This window comes from Ranitomeya variabilis, chromosome 4 (genome assembly GCF_051348905.1).
Source record: "Ranitomeya variabilis isolate aRanVar5 chromosome 4, aRanVar5.hap1, whole genome shotgun sequence".
In the NCBI taxonomy this organism is placed as follows: domain Eukaryota; kingdom Metazoa; phylum Chordata; class Amphibia; order Anura; family Dendrobatidae; genus Ranitomeya; species Ranitomeya variabilis.
The window spans coordinates 106398853-106415562 of NC_135235.1; the positions used below are offsets into that span (position 1 = coordinate 106398853).

General features: G+C 43.2%; 1 protein-coding gene across 2 annotated transcripts; it reads left to right on the forward strand.

Annotated features, from left to right (window-relative positions):
• The first annotated feature begins 799 nt into the window (after nt 1–799).
• LOC143768464 (germ cell nuclear acidic protein-like) lies at nt 800–15924 on the forward strand. 2 transcript variants are annotated; one of them, XR_013213879.1, is made up of 11 exons: nt 800–979; nt 1839–1907; nt 2137–2212; nt 2715–2791; nt 11088–11133; nt 11223–11293; nt 12575–12620; nt 12716–12860; nt 13292–13421; nt 13667–14388; nt 14995–15115. XR_013213879.1 is itself a non-coding variant. In XM_077257142.1 (11 exons), exons 1-10 carry the CDS (start codon nt 850–852, stop codon nt 15162–15164), a joined length of 960 nt encoding a protein of 319 aa, XP_077113257.1. In that variant the 5' UTR covers nt 806–849; the 3' UTR covers nt 15165–15202; nt 15475–15924. The 2 variants fall into 2 exon arrangements, 1 of the variants encoding a protein (XP_077113257.1); XM_077257142.1 differs by lacking the exon at nt 13667–14388 and adding an exon at nt 15475–15924 and having other exon boundaries at nt 806–979; nt 14995–15202.
• The last annotated feature ends 786 nt before the right edge of the window (nt 15925–16710 follow it).

Consider the following 16710-nt stretch of genomic DNA (forward strand, 5'->3'; position numbering starts at 1 on the left):
AAAGAACCGGTTCTTTTTGGTAAGCCGATCCAAAAGAGTCGGCTCACCCAAAAATCGCATTTTACCCATCACTAGTCTGCTGTGGTGTAATCGGGCCCCTCCCCCTCACTCAACTTCTAACCTGACTGCAGGGAGAAAGAGAGGGGGCTGGAGGGAGGCTTGGGAGATACGCTCCGAGACTACAGAGGATGCACAGTGTTATTCACTGCTGTACACCCTCTGGGCACTTCATAAAGGGGCTGCTGATGCAGGGGGCCCCCTTTGTGATTGGGGGCCCCAGGCATCTGCCTGGTCTGCCTGCCCCAAATACTGGCCCTGACTATAGGTGTCCTATGTGTGGGCGACTACAACATCTGGACGATCAGGGATCGGCACTAGCGGCCACATCACAAGATATTTCATTATATTAAAGCAGTGTGGCCAAAAGGATCCACTTGGCGACAAGCACAGAATTTCATCTAGGAGATGGGTGATGTACAGTAGGTCAATGATCAGCCCGTCAATCAGACAGGTCACAGGATGTGGTTCCCCGGTTGGGAAGAGAGACTGTTCCTGTCACCAGCACTTCCTAGGTGCAACCATTTAATTTTCATAGTAGGGACAAAGCTTTCTAGGTCTTCTTTCTACAATCTATTGGGGCATTTAGGAATCTAGTAACACGCTGGTGATGCCTGTCTCATGACTTGTAAGCTACCCGGGGCAGTTCAGGAGGCATAATCCATATGACATGTTCCCTCTAAATATCATGGCTCCATCTACTGCTCCCTATTCAGATTACATCACTGATGACATCATCACAGCTGGCAGTTCTGACGCTCTGTGACATCACAATGCTGTGTTCAGTGTTCTATGCGTTGGAGGGCACTGGAGTCTTTTGAGGGTTTGATGTTGGAGAGAATGGATGTGCGGAGAGTTGTTGTAGTGTTGTTCACTATTTTTTTCAGTTGTGTAGAAGGGAGACCTGCTAAAACACCAGAAGGTAAGAAACATTGATAAATAACGATTGAATATTGTATTTTTCATTCTATGTTCATGGGTATTGGTATATAGAACAGTTGTGTGTCATATTGCATTTTATCACTATCACTTGAAAGTCATTGAACTGCAATACCGGACATGGCCCATGGGCAGGAGTGGCGCTGTAGTGCGAAGAAATCAGCCATTATTCTATAATCTACTAATTCCCTTTATAGAAAAAAAGTGTATGCCTGAAACCACCACTAGGGGGAGCTCACTGAATACTAATTACTATTGAGTTGAATGTATCCATGCGCCCATATTCTCTAGTGGTGGCAGACAGAACTGTGTCATTTACCTCTATGGCTATGCACGCCATTGTTAGCTCTGTGTCAGGAAACTGGCCGTTATAAAGAAATATGAGGATATTTAGATCCTGAATGTTATTCATGGGTGATGATAGAAGGTACTTCATGTCTATACGGCTCCTCAGAAGTCTGACTGGAGGTAGAATCCCCCTGTAGATATTATATCCCATACACCAACATCAGTCAGCAGCGCTCAGCAGCCCCCAGACGACAGGATTCTGATGCTGTGTGACATCACAGCGCTGGGACCAGTGTGCTATGTGTTGGGGCGCCAACTCTTTATAGGGGTAATGTTGGACAATACAGAAATGCAGAGAATTGCTCTAGATTTGTGATTTGCTCATGTTCAGATAAGAAATTCCAATGATATAAGCAGGTAATGGACGTTATCACTGGGGACTGTCTAGGGTTCAGCTATAAGGAGTCTTCTATCCCCTCATGGTACAATACGGGGGTCACTTGCAGCTATCATGGGTTTCATGTCTTCATTTTCCTTCTTTTTCTTCTGGACAGCGGTTTCCCAGAGCCCATGGGCTGAGACGTTCCCCACAATGAACGGGAAAATCAGCGATGATAATAACAGTGAGTAGTCAATTCCTTCATCTCCTAGTTCCCATCATCCTATGCCAAGTCCTGCCCGCAGTTATATATATATATATATATATATATATATATATATATATATATATATATATATATATATATATATATATATATATATAATGTGGAGCCCCTTATCCTGTCAATGTCTTCTGGAATATTCTGTCTGTGATAGGAATTAATATCCGGCTTCTTGTTTCTTTCTTACCAGTCATTCATCGCTATGTCCTGCCCATTGGTCTGATTGTTTGCATTGTTGCCTTTTTGGTCGTGATCTGGATCTGCTAGTAAGTTTCCATCTTCTCTCCATATCATATTATTCTCTTTTCATGTAAACGGGCAGCACGGTGGCTCAGTGGTTAGCACTGTACTATATAGGGTAGCACAGTGGCTCAGTGGTTAGTACTGTACTATATACAGGGAAGCAAAGTGGCTCAGTGGTTAGTACTGTACTATATACAAGGTATCAGTGGCTCAGTGGTTAGAACTGTACTATTTACAGGGTAGCACAGTGGTTAGCGTACTATTTACAGGGCAGCACTGTGGCTCAGTGGTTAGCACTATACTATATACCGGGTAGCACGGTGGCTCAGTGGTTAGTGACATAATCAGTAGCTGCCATTTTCCCGGGCCTGGTGCTGTATTATGATGTAATATGTACTAGGACTGGTATACTCTCTACCTTTATATCCCCATTTGTAGTGGGGGAGGGGCAGGGGTAAATTCTGGTGGGCAGCTGAATATTATCTTCTGTGCCAGTTTACATAAAGACATTTCTCTGTGTCACAGTTACTTGTATGGCTTCTGGAGACGTCGGGGCAAACAGGAGGATGCAGACCTGAGAGAAGTTGTCGTCGTGAAGCCAGGTAGCTATTAATCTAAAATACCATAAAACCCAGGTCCAGGCAGAGTCTATGTGACCCGTCATTACTGGTGATGTCACACATGGGTGGTCTTTCTACTACCCTGGAAATCAGCGGAATGATGAAGTGAGAGCTTACGTCCACTATGGGCTGCAGTGCTATATTGCGGCCACATTGTATTGCTATTTTATAGGGAAAGATTTTGTGGAATCTACTATCTACTAGTTTGTAGAGATGAGACAAGAATTTGAAATTAGAATTCTCCAGCTTCGCCGAATTAGGCTAATGTGCACACGTTGCGGATTTACTGCGGATCCACAGCATTTACCGTGCAGAAACGCTGCAGATCCGCAAGTGATTTACAGTACAATGTAAATCAATGGAAAAAATATAATGCTGTGCTAATGGTGCGGAAAACTCCGCACTGAAAACGCTGCGGGTAAAAAGAAGGAGCATGTCATTTATTTGTGCGGATCTGCAGCGTTTCTGCACCCATTGACTTGCATTGAGTCGGGCACATCTGCAGCAAAACCACAGATCTAAAAAAGATCTGCGGTTTTGCTGTGAGAAACGCTGCAGATCGGGAGGAGGGAAGAGTGTGTGGGCGGAGTGTGGGCGGTGCGTGGGCGGAGACTGTGTGTGTGCAGGAAAGATGTGTATGTCTGTGTGCGGCGATCGCGAGGGTCTAAGGGGATCGTGGAGGGTCTGCGGCGGGCTGTGGGGGGGTCTGTGCTGGGCTGTCGGGGGTCTGCGGTGGGCTGTCGGGGGTCTGCACCGGGCTGTGAGGGGTCTACGTCGGGTTGTCGGGGGTCTGCGGCGGGCTGTCGGGGGTCTGCGGCGGACTGTGGGGAGTCTGTGCCAGCCTGTGGGGGGTCTGTGCCCGGGCTTTGGGGGGTCTGTGCCGGGCTGTGGGGGGTCTATGGTGGGCTGTCGGGGGTTCTTGGGGGTGTGTGCGCGTGCAGGCATCGTCCGATGGGACTACAAGTCCCATTGGGCTCTGCCTGCTACAGTGACAGTGATTGACACATTAGCCAATGATGGGACAGTAGTAGTCCCATCATCCGGCTAATGTGTTAAATGTAAAAATAAAAATAAAAAACACGAAAATGGAACAGAACATACAACATACGACAGTACATACAACATATAACATATGACATTACCTTCAACATACCACATATGACAGTACATACAACATATGACAGAACATACAACATATGACAGAACATGCAACATATGACTGTACATACAACATATAACATATGACAGTACATACAACATACAACATATGACAGTACATACAACATACAACATATGACAGTATATACAACATACAACATATGACAGAACATACAACATATAACATACATACATATAGACATACAATACATACAACATATGACAGTAGATACAACATATGACAGAACATACAACATTTGACAGTACATACAACATATGACAGTACATACAACATACAACATATGACAGTACATACAACATATGACAGTACATACAACATGTGACAGAACATACAACATACATACATATAGACATACAATACATACATACAGTCCATTCATACATTACATACAATACATACATATAACATACAATACATATAACATAGATTATATACTCACCATCACTTGTCACTTTGATCCCCGAAGTCAGTGTCACCTGTAAAAAATATTAAAATAGCAAACACTATACTCCCTGATCTGCAGAAATCCACTAGTGTCCCATGACGATCTCCCGTGGAGAACATCAGCTGATGCGACCGCTCTCTAGGGGCTCCAGGAATACAATGACAGGAGGAAGGTATCCTTCCGCACTGTATTCCTCCGCCACTGTAAAAAATAGTCCCTAGTCTCACTTTTGGCATTGCTGTGTGAGAAAGTTCCCACGCAGCAAATGCCATAAAGTGAGACCAGTGAACTGAGGTAACCTCAGTGATGCACTGCAGGATCCATTGTCTCCTGTCAGTGTGTCAATGGAGGTCCTATAGAGCAGTGACACTACCCAATGTCACTGTTCTGTAGGGGAGATCGTCGTGGGACACTCGTTACTAATTGGACTGCGTCGGACAGATGCGCCATTTCTGAGGCAGATGCGGACTGGTATTTGTAGCCGGGGGGGGGGGCAATACCCATGGCCCCTCTCTAGGCTATGAATATCAGCCCGCAGCTGTCTGCGTAGCCTTTCTGGCTATAAAATATAGGGGGACCCCACATCATTTTTTTGGGGGTCCCCCTATTTTAATAGCCAGTAAATAGGCTTTCACCCTCTGGCGCACAAAATTGCGCGGGAGCCCACGCCGTTTTTTTCCCCTTTTTTATGTCCATTAATCAACATCAGCCTATCTATGGATATATCTATCTATAGGTATATCTATAGATACATAGATGTTTCTATCCATACATCTATCTGGCTAATTTCACACATCAGGTTTTTGCCATCAGGCACAATCCGGCGAGTTTTGAAAAAAAAACGATCCGTTTTTTTTCTGCTGGATCCATTTTTTTCTCATAGAGTTGTATTAGCGCCGGATTGTGCCTGATGGCTACATGTTTCATCCGTTTTTTGCCGGATCCGTAAAAAAAAGCTGTTTCCGCCGGACAGAAAACACATACAGAGGAATGGTTTTTCTGTCCGGCGAAAACTTTTTCTGTCTGGCACAGCGACGGATCCGGTGAAAAACGTATGAAACTGAAATGTTAAATGTTGAATCTGCCTCCAAATCCGTTTTATCATGCATGTTTCCATTCAAATCATGCACATTTTCCGTTCGCTCTCTTTTTTGAAAAAAAAAGTATCAGTTGCATCAGTTTTTCACTATTTGCAACAGATCCGTTTTTTTCAAAAATTTGCCGGATCCTACCTGACGGAAACAAACTGATGTGTGAAAGTAGCCTTAGGCTTCTTTCACACTTGCGTCGATACGGGGCCATCGCAAAGTGTCCACCCGAGGTACCAATGTACGTTGTGCAAATTCGGCACAACGTGGGCAGCGGATGCAGTTTTTCAACGCATCTGCTTCCCATTCTAAAGTCCCGGGGAGGAGGTGTTTTTTTCCCAAAATGACGCATTGCGACGGATCTAAAATGACGCAAGTGTGAAAGTAGCCTGTCGTTTGGAATCCGTCGCAATGCGTCGTGTTAGGGAAAAAACGGATCCTGCAAATGTGCCCACAGGATGCGTTTTTTCCCCATAGACTTATATTGCCGACGGATCGCGACATATGGCCATACGTCGCGTCCGTCGTGCACTGGATGCGTCGTGTGTTGGCGGACCAGGAAATGGCGGACACGACGTACGAAAAAATGTTACATTGAACTTTTTTGTGACGACGGTCCGCCAACACACGACGCATCCAGTGCACGACGGACGCAACGTATGGCCATATGTCGCGATCCGTCGGCAATACAAGTCTATGGGGAAAAAACGCATCCTGTGGGCACATTTGCAGGATCTGTTTTTTCCCTAACACGATGCATTGCGACGGATTCCAAACGACACAAGTGTGAAAGTAGCCTTAGGCTACTTTCACACGTGTCATTTTAGATCCGTCGCAATGCGTCATTTTGGGAAAAAAACGCCTCCTCCCCGGGACTTTAGAATGGGAAGCAGATGCGTTGAAAAACTGCATCCGATGCCCATGTTGTGAAGAATTTGCACAACGTACGTTGGAACGTCGCGCCGACGCTTAGCGACGGCCGCGTACCGACGCAAGTGTGAAAGAAGCCTAACTATCCATATACAGTGCCTACAAGTAGTATTCAACCCCCTGCAGATTTAGCAGGTTTAATAAGATGCAAATAAGATAGAGCCTTCAAACTTCAAACAAGAGCAGGATTTATTAACAGATGCATAAATCTTACAAACCAAAAAGTTTTGTTGCTCAGTTAAATTTTTATAAATTTTAAACATAAAAGTGTGGGTCAATTATTATTCAACCCCTAGGTTTAATATTTTGTGGAATAACCTCTGTTTGCAATTACAGCTAATAATCGTCTTTTATAAGACCTGATCAGGCCAGGACAGGTCTCTGGAGTTATCTTGGCCCACTCCTCCATGCAGATCTTCTCCAAGTTATCTAGGTTCTTTGGGTGTCTCATGTGGACTTTAATCTTGAGCTCCTTCCACAAGTTTTCAATTGGGTTAAGGTCAGGAGACTGACTAGGCCACTGCAACACCTTGATTTTTTGCCTCTTGAACCAGGCCTTGGTTTTCTTGGCTGTGTGCTTTGGGTCGTTGTCTTGTTGGAAGATGAAATGATGACCCATCCTAAGATCCTTGATGGAGGAGCGGAGGTTCTTGGCCAAAATCTCCAGGTAGGCCGTGCTATCCATCTTCCCATGGATGCGGACCAGATGGCCAGGCCCCTTGGCTGAGAAACAGCCCCACAGCATGATGCTGCCACCACCATGCTTGACTGTAGGGATGGTATTCTTGGGGTCGTATGCAATGCCATCCAGTCTCCAAACGTCACGTGTGTGGTTGGCACCAAAGATCTCGATCTTGGTCTCATCAGACCAGAGAACCTTGAACCAGTTAGTCTCAGAGTCCTCCAAGTGATCATGAGCAAACTGTAGACGAGCCTTGACATGACGCTTTGAAAGTAAAGGTACCTTACGGGCTCCTCTGGAACGGAGACCATTGCGGTGGAGTACGTTACTTATGGTATTGACTGAAACCAATGCCCCCACTGCCATGAGATCTTCCCGGAGCTCCTTCGTTGTTGTTCTTGGGTTAGCCTTGACTCTTCGGACAAGCCTGGCCTCGGCACGGGAGGAAACTTTCAAAGGCTGTCCAGGCCGTGGAAGGCTAACAGTAGTTCCATAAGCCTTCCACTTCCGGATAATGCTCCCAACAGTGGAGACAGGTAGGCCCAACTCCTTGGAAAGGGTTTTGTACCCCTTGCCAGCCTTGTGACCCTCCACGATCTTGTCTCTGATGGCCTTGGAATGCTCCTTTGTCTTTCCCATGTTGACCATGTTTGAGTGCTGTTCACAAGTTTGGGGAGGGTCTTAAATAGTCAGAAAAGGCTGGAAAAAGAGATAATTAATCCCAACATGTGAAGCTCATTGTTCTTTGTGCCTGAACTACTTCTTAATACTTTAGGGGAACCAAACAGAATTCTGGTGGGTTGAGGGGTTGAATAATAAATGACCCTCTGAAAAGACTTTTCCCAATTTAAAAAAAAAATAAACAAAGAAATAACATTCTTTTTTTGCTGCAGTGCATTTCACACTTCCAGGCTGATCTACAGTCCAAATGTCACAATGCCAAGTTAATTCCAAATGTGTAAACCTGCTAAATCTGCAGGGGGTTGAATACTACTTGTAGGCACTGTATCTACATCTATCCATCTCATTCCTTCTATCTATCATCTATCAATCTATCTATCTCAGGCCGGCGTCACACTTGGCGTAGGAAAATACGGTCCGTTTTTTACGGGTGCAATACGCAGAAATGTTCCCAAAACAGAGTTCTGTATGTAATCCGTTGGCAAGGTTGGCAAGATTTTCATTGGCGGAATTTTTGCGCAATACGCTGACAAAAGCAGCATGGTGTGATTTTCTACGCCCGTAAAATACGGCTGAGAAATATACGGCAGATAGGAGCTGCCCCATAGAGAATCATTGGTCCGTGTGCAATGCGTAATTTTTGCGCCTCTCATACGTCCGTAAAACTCTCTAGTGTGACGCCGGCCTCATTCTATCTATCTATCTATCTATCTATCTATCTATCTATCTATCTATCTATCTATCTATCTATCTATCTATCTATCTATCTATCTCATTCCTTCTATCTATCTGTGTGTAATGGAGTGTGGGTTGGACAAATGTAAAAGAGAAGGTTGGACAAGAAATGACATCACAAATCTTTTTTTTGGCAATAATAGATCTTTATTTAGCTTTCAAAAACGCATACAAATCCGCATGGAAAAAACGCATCAAAAACGCAACAAAACCGCACCTGCGTTTTCTGGAAAGAGAGGGAAGAATCTGCAGCAGAAATCCGCAACGTGTGCACATACCCTTAAGGTTTCCTAGGATTGTATTGGACCTCTATGAGCTCTTTAACGCTAACACAACCTTATTAGGGTATGTGCACACGTAGCAAAAGAGTTGCAGAAATTTCCTGCACAAAATCCGTATCTCCTGGCCAAATCCGTAGCTGTGGATTTGCCGCGGTTTTTATGCGGATTTTGTGCAGAATTGATGCTGATTTTGTGCGGATTTTCAGTGGTTTTTGCCACTGCTGAATTTTAACATGGAGGGGTGCAGAAACGGTGCAGATCCCCACAAAAGAAGTAACATGCACTTCTTTGAAATCCGCAGCAATTCCGCACTGATTTTTCTGCACCATCTGCACATCTTTTTTTTTTTTCCATTGGATAACATTATACTGTACATCACAGTGCGGATCTGCAGCGTTTCTGCGTGGAAAAATCCGCTGCGGATCCGCAGCAAAAGTGCATCGTGTGCACACAGCCTTAATATCCAAGTCTCCTCAACTTATCTGGGTAGGGAAAAATGGATGGCAACCATCTCACAATCCAAGAGGAATCCTGTCTGTGACAAACAAACTTTCTTGTTTAGCAGCAAAACTAGAACAGATGGGTATTCAACAGCCCTCCTTGTTTTAGGGTCAGACCTAACATATCAAAATACGGTCCGTTTTTTACAGCCGAAATATGCAGAAAAGATCCTGAACAGTGATCCGTATTCAATGCGAGGATGCGATTTTTTTCTCCAAAAATGATCTGTGTCTCATCCGTATGGCATCCGTACGGGGAGATTTTCTTGCCGGCTTGCAAAATGGACATAGAATGGATCCATGGGCTCAAATATTCGTGAAAACATATATACAGTCTCTCTCTCTCTCTCTATATATATATATATGGCAGTGAGACACATATATATACTGTATATTTATATTTAATTCAGCGCTAGATAGCAGAAAAGCCGGTAGTTCAATTGCCTGCTTTTGCTATCTCCTTAGCAAACCCGACAGCATATGAGACATGGTTTACATACAGTAAACCATTTCATATCCCTTATATTTTTACATATTCCTCACTAATAATGTTAGAAGTGTCTGTGTGTAAAATTTGGGAGCGCAATTTTCTCCACCAGAGTGGGAAAGCCAGTGACTGAGGGCAGATATTAATAACCTAGAGAGGGACCATGATTATTGCCCCCCCCCCCCCCCGGCTAAAAACATCTGCCCCAGCCACGTCAGAAAGGGCACATCTGGAAGGCTACTTTCACACCAGTCCGTCGGTACGGGCCGTCGCAAACCGTCAGCCCGACGTACCGAAGGACAGTGTGCTAATTAATCACAACGTGGGCAGCGGATGCAGTCTTACGACGCATCCGCTGCCCAGTGTGATGAGCAAGGAAAAGGGGGGCGGAGTTTCGGCCTCGCATGTGCGGTCAAAAATGGCGGACTCAAGGCACTAAAAAACATTACATGGAACTTTTTTTGTGTCAATGGTCCGCCACATCACGACGCATCCGTCGCACGACGGATGCGACATGTGGCCATACGTTGCAATGCGTCGCTAATGTAAGTCTATGGGGAAAAAACGCATCCTGCAGGCAACTTTGCAGGATGCGATTTTTCTCATAAACGACGCATTGCGACGTATTCCAAACAACGCTAGTGTGAAAGTAGCCTAAGATGTGCCTATTCTGGCACATTGGTCCGTGTGCATATTAGCATATTTCAAAGCAAAGTATATTAGAAAATATCTAGATTATGGGACTAAATTGATAGGGAGTTAGTAGCAAAATTAATTTGCCTCCGGACCACCCCTTTAAGAACAATGAAATGGGGGAAAAAAGGGTCTCCTTGCAGATGATACTCTATTGTGTTTGACAGAGTCAGGGAAATGCCTCCTGCGGGCCATGAATGTTATTAGGACTTTTAGTGCCCACTCTGACTTGGATAGCAACAAGAGTAAATGGGTTTTATTATCAATTAATTAAAAAATTAGACAAGCATGAGGAGATTGACAGGTGTTAGTAGAAAAAGACAACTTTGAAACTGTAGGGATAATTACGATATTGGGGATACAAGTGTGGTATCACTTAACACTACATGGTTAATTAGGAAAGTAAGACAGAAGATAGAATAGCCCTGATTAAGATGAAGGTCTTTCACTTCTAGTTCTATAATATACTAAGTGTCTTCCTGGTAGGAGTAAATGAGTAATATTTCTGTGATGTTGCGTCTCAGTCATTACTAATACAATATTTGAAAAACATATTTATTTTTTTTGCTCCTGCAGATGTGAAAGTACAAACTTCAGATAGTGATTTGGACAGTCCCACCAGGTACAATATAAATCTTCTCCATTACTAGATAATTAATGGGGGATTAATGATTAGTGGTGGGCTCATATTTTGTTACATTTATTTCACAGCTCCGATGACGACATCACTAACATTAGTGATCATAAGGATTCTAATAGTGGAGAAACTTCCACAAATAGCAGTAAGTAATAACTTCTAGATAAAATTCAGGTTTATGTTATTGTAGAAAGAACAATTCTTAGCTTTTTGTGATGGACACTTCCATATTGGCATAGTGACCGCCATGTTGACTTATGGCGACCGTTGTCTTTATAGAATGTCTTACAGCACTGCAATAAATTTGCTTGGGTGTTTCTGTAAGTCCCATAGACATCAATAGAACCCTATACAAGTGCTCCCACATCTCCATTAAAACCTATGGAAGCTACTATAACACATCAAGTAAGGTCATGGGACGTCTATTTTCCTGTTAAATGTGGGACCCACTGGACAGACCTTTCCTTTTGATCTGCCATAAATAATTAATATGACAGTATTACCTATATTAGAGGTGCAGAACATATTATGTGACAACTTTTCATATCTAGTAGGAAATCATATAATCTCAGCTTCCATTTATTTCCTGAAAACCATTGTTAGAATGGTTGAGATTGTTGAGGGTCCACCTTCCGGCTACGTAGGACATGTTCATTTCTAATCGTGTACTGAACACATACATCATATCATTAATAAGGACAGTGTAACTTAGCAGCAGGTGGGATAGACATCTGCTAAAACCCCTGGGTCCTGTTGTGTTTGGACCTCATTACAGTCGTTGTAAAGGATAGTTTGTGGATTAAATTTGCGTTGCCACAATGATGCAAATTCGAGTACAATGAAAAACTCTGGTGTTTTATTTAATGCGTTTCAAAGTCTATCTGACCCCTTCATCAGGAAAAATACCACAAAGACATCTAGATAGACCTTGAAACGCGTCGAATAAACCATCAGAGTTTTTCATTATATTCGAATTTGTATCATTGTGGCAGCACGGATTTAATCCACAAACTATCCTTTACAACGATTTTCAGAAGGTCGCGTGGGCGGCCCGTGGATCTGCAGCAGCCGATACGCACATGCTTTTATTTTCAGCCATCAGATGAGTAGCTCCCTGTTAAAAAACACATTTAATCTGAAGGATAAGACCCTATTTGCGCTTTTTGACTCCTTAATTTACTAGACCACATTACAATGTGAGATCCTGATCCTAATATAGGATCCTGTGGATCGCTGGTAATCTGGTCAGTGATGTATCCTGCTCTGGTTTTATCCCATATCTGTAGTCTTATTGACTTTCCAGACTCCATGTTTATAGACCCCTCTCCAGTATGGACCTGCATACGGACATGCTTTATTGGCAAAGTCATCAGTTTTTAGCCTAAAACTTAGAAAAATCTTTTCACTCTTCTATATTTTTATACAGGTAAAGAACCATCTGCTAGTAAGGAGAGCGCTAACACACAGGACACGTGAGTTATTTTGTACATATTCATTTCTATATAAAACAATGAACTAGGTAAGAAATGTTTCCTGTGAATTTATAGATAATTTCCATTTTTCCCAGTATGCCATTGTGCAAAATCCCTGGTTGTTTCCTGGAAGACATCATATCACCCAATTCCATCTACGTGACAAACTTCCAGAAGACTAAAAACGAGCTAGCGGAACGACTGTATAAGCTGTATAACGAAACCATCTTCGGGAATCAGGTATGTTCTCATCAGTGACAAATCCATCATCTCCCTCCTCCCACAATTACTTCCAAGAAAAGTGGCCTTAGCTTTCTTGACACCACCCTAACAACTTTGTCACTGTTCTGTAATTTAGTTATTGAAAATCTCAGGAAAACTCTCTTCTTATCTAGGAATGAGTGGAGACCTCATACGAGCTCCAACACGTATAGAGAGAGATTGCCAAATTATAGGTTGACGTTTAAAGGATTTTTACATTTATTTAGTTGACATTTGGACATTTTATAATAAGTTTATTTTTGTTGTTGCTCTCATAACTTGGTCTTCCCAAAATACCCAATGCCCAATATAAGGAGACCAGTCACGTAAATAACACATGAGCGTTGGGTACTTTGTTAGATTGGGACCTAAGAGCTTACAGATTTAATAAAATTAATTTCTCTTTTTAGCTTCCTAAGGATATGGAATTAGTGTGGGATAAGACACTGACCAAAATATCTGCTAGAACCTATCAGATTTTACAGAATAACAAACCCTATTGCATTATAGAACTTTCCGATCAAGTCTTGAATTCTGCCGGTAGGTTTCACATTACTTTGAGATGCTTCATAAGATAACATGTATACATGATAAAGAGATGCTACCTGGGTTGTAATACATTTTGTATACTCAGTGTACATACAGTCATGAAGAACTAAGTACACCCTATCAGAATTCTATAGATTTACATATCAGGACAAATTAAGAAAGTATTTGGCCCTTAGAATGTCTTAAAATTAGGTGAATACAATTTCAAAAGACAATTTCTATTTGACAAAAACTAGGTCAACATGGAAAAGCAGTGTGTAACGCTGTCGCCCTGACTGGTTTGCGCGAGCGTGGGGGTGTGGCCCCACTGTGCCACAAACCAGTCTACCCCGGAAGGGGTGTGACTAAGCAGCTACATTGGTGTTCACTGGAGCCTCTGATGGTGAGGTCAGGCTTGTGCGGCAGGTCGCTGCCAGGTACCACTCCAGGGTAGTGTCTGGCTGTGGCTGCTGATCCCACTGGGGATGGAACACTGACAGGCAGGGAATGCACAGCTGAATGGAAAGTGCAACAGACAAGGAAACAACAGGAACAGATATAGACCAGAGCACAGACAGGGACAGGAATGGGACAAGGCACAAAGACAAGGATTCAGATCAGGGAACAAAGCCCCACTGGGTGGCTGAGACAAGACACACAGGTTCAGGCCAGGGTACAAAGCCCCACTGGGTGACTGAGACAGGACAGGACCTGGCAGCTCAGTAGCAAGACACTAACTGAGGGAGAAAGTTGCTCAGGCATCCTCCAAAGGGTGGGGATGCCTTAAGTATCAAAGGCCTCTTGGCAATTGTCCGGGGACACCTTAGGAAGGTGCACACAGTCTCAATAAGAATCAGGAATTGCCAGCTCCACCCCCCCCCCCTTTGCACACAGCCTGGAAGCATGCACAGAGCAGGCAGGAGACATGAGGCACACAGCATGGAACTGGCAGAAGACAGTACTCACAGCATGGCCAGGAGTAAGTTGATGTATCAGGCAGGTGGGGAATGGAGGGCCATGCAGTGATGACGGCAGGGTTGTTACCCAGTGTGTGAAAAGTAAGGTAAAACGTTCCTACTTTAATAGGAATTAACAGGGAAAGTAGCAGCCATATGATGCTAATAATACAAACCTAAAGGGATCCTGTCAGGTCCCATAATGCTATTAGCCTGCAGATATAGGGTCAATGTGCAGGATAATAGTGCTATGAAGGTGCCCAGTCGCATTATTGAAATTGCAGCACCCAGGAGAAACTTAACTTTACTTCATCCAGGAGCTGCCAGCTTTCAGTGATGTAGGTATGACTGGAGCCAAATACAGTCACAAGTCACTGAGAGCGACGACTGTAAGCACACCTCGGCACTGACTAACAGCCAGCTCGACAGTACACAGTTCAGTGTGGCTCTCAGTTAGTGTCAGTGTCAGGGCATTTTCACTGTGGCAATTGTAATTGCTTCCGGCATGCCTGTATTTTCCTTCTAATGACCACATTTTTTTTTATTATGTCTTGATATGTAAAACAAAAAAATTCAAACAGGGTGTATTTAATTCTTCTCATGCCTATAATAAATTCTTTTATTTTCAGTGCGCCTACGATCCACACTTGCTCACGAGATGTGTCATGTTGCCTGCTGGTTACTCGATAACGAAATGACAGACAAGCATGGTCCGTTATGGCAGGCTTATGCAAAACGAGTCAATTCTATCCATCCTGAGCTGCCAGAGGTGAAGAAGTATCACAGTTATACTTTATGATATAACTTCTACTATCGATGTACCTTATGTGATAACAGGTAAGTAAATTTAATGATTCTATGCCTCATGAAGCGCAATCACCGAGTAATGATACCAGTGCGGTTCTGTTGTTGTTATGCTTTTATATTTTACTTCTATCAGAGTAGACTGACGTCTGAAAGCTGTAGGGTTAAGGGTGCATCATATTATTTTTTGTTATCTACAGACCATTCTTAATATGTTGCTTACAATTTGTTCTTTTTGATACAATCCATGGTACTAACCAACATTTATACCAGTCTGTTAACCAATATTCCTTCTATATTTGTAGATTTCAGCGGTTTAGAAAAATAACCGAGAATAAAAATTATTGCTGCCGCTGGGGAGGCCAACTACATCTACTGGCCACAACGTAAGGATGTCATACCAAGAAGAGCAACTCAGGATGAAGAAAAAGGCAGAGAGATGTCGTCGCTCTACAGTACAAGGCTGAACAAGCGATGGATGAATCTGTTGTAACAGAAACAACTTGTCTGAATTTAGTTTAGGGCAACACGGTGGCTCAGTGGTTAGCACTGCAGCCTTGCAGCGTTGTGGTCCTGAGCTTCAATCCCACCAAGGACAACATCTGCAAGGAGTTTGTATGTCCTCCCCGTGATTGCGTGGGTTTCCTCCGGGTACTCCGGTTTCCTCCCACACTATAAAAACATACGAATAGGGAGTTTAGATTGTTATGGCACTATATACAGTATGTAAAGCATAACAGTAATTAAAAAAACAAAGTAAAGTTTAACATCTGAACTGAATAATGTATTAAATGACCTGATTCATTGCTTTCCCACCCATCTCATGAGGATTAGAGCTCACCAGTTCCAGATAACAGGTTACAAGCAGAAAACTTATCACAAGAGTCATTTGAACTCCTCAGTTTTAGAACCTCTGCAAATTACAACTGTCATCAAAGGTCTTATCTCAAATATTTCAGGACCAATACTTAGGTCTGCACTAGTCTTGTTTATAACTCCATTAGTATCACAGTTCCAATATATTAGGATGTCTACTAGAGAAGATCTGGGATTGACTGATTATGTCCGGTTATGGTATATATACACTGCTCAAAAAAAGAAAGGGAATACTTAAACAACAGAATATAACTCCAAGTAAATCAAACTTCTGTGAAATCAAACTTTCCATTTACGAAGCAACATTGTTTGACAATCAATTTCACATGCTGTTGTGCAAATGAAATAGACAACAGATGGAAATTATTGGCAATTATCAAGACACACTCAATGAAGGAGTGGTTCTGCAGGTGGGGACCACAGACTACATCTCAGTACCAGGAGGAGCACTGCCAGAGCCCTGCAAAATTACCTCCAGCAGGCCACAAATGTGCATGTGTCTGAACAAATGGTTAGAAACCGACTGCTTGAGGATGGTCTGAGTGCCCGACGTCCACAGATGGGGATTGTGCTAACAGCTCAACACCGTGCAGGATGCTTGGCATTTGCCACAGAACACCAGGACAGGCAAATTCCCCACTGGCGCCCTGTGCTCTTTACAGATG

What these genes read in the sequence shown, in the direction of transcription:
- LOC143768464 (XM_077257142.1), top strand. Translation starts at nt 850, where the DNA reads ATGCGTTGGAGGGCACTGGAGTCTTTTGAGGGTTTGATGTTGGAGAGA. An exon ending in GTCGTGATCTGGATCTGCTA is followed by an intron (nt 2,213 to 2,714) that starts GTAAGTTTCCAT and finishes TCTGTGTCACAG; the next exon opens with TTACTTGTATGGCTTCTGGA. An exon ending in AAACCATCTTCGGGAATCAG is followed by an intron (nt 12,861 to 13,291) that starts GTATGTTCTCAT and finishes TTCTCTTTTTAG; the next exon opens with CTTCCTAAGGATATGGAATT.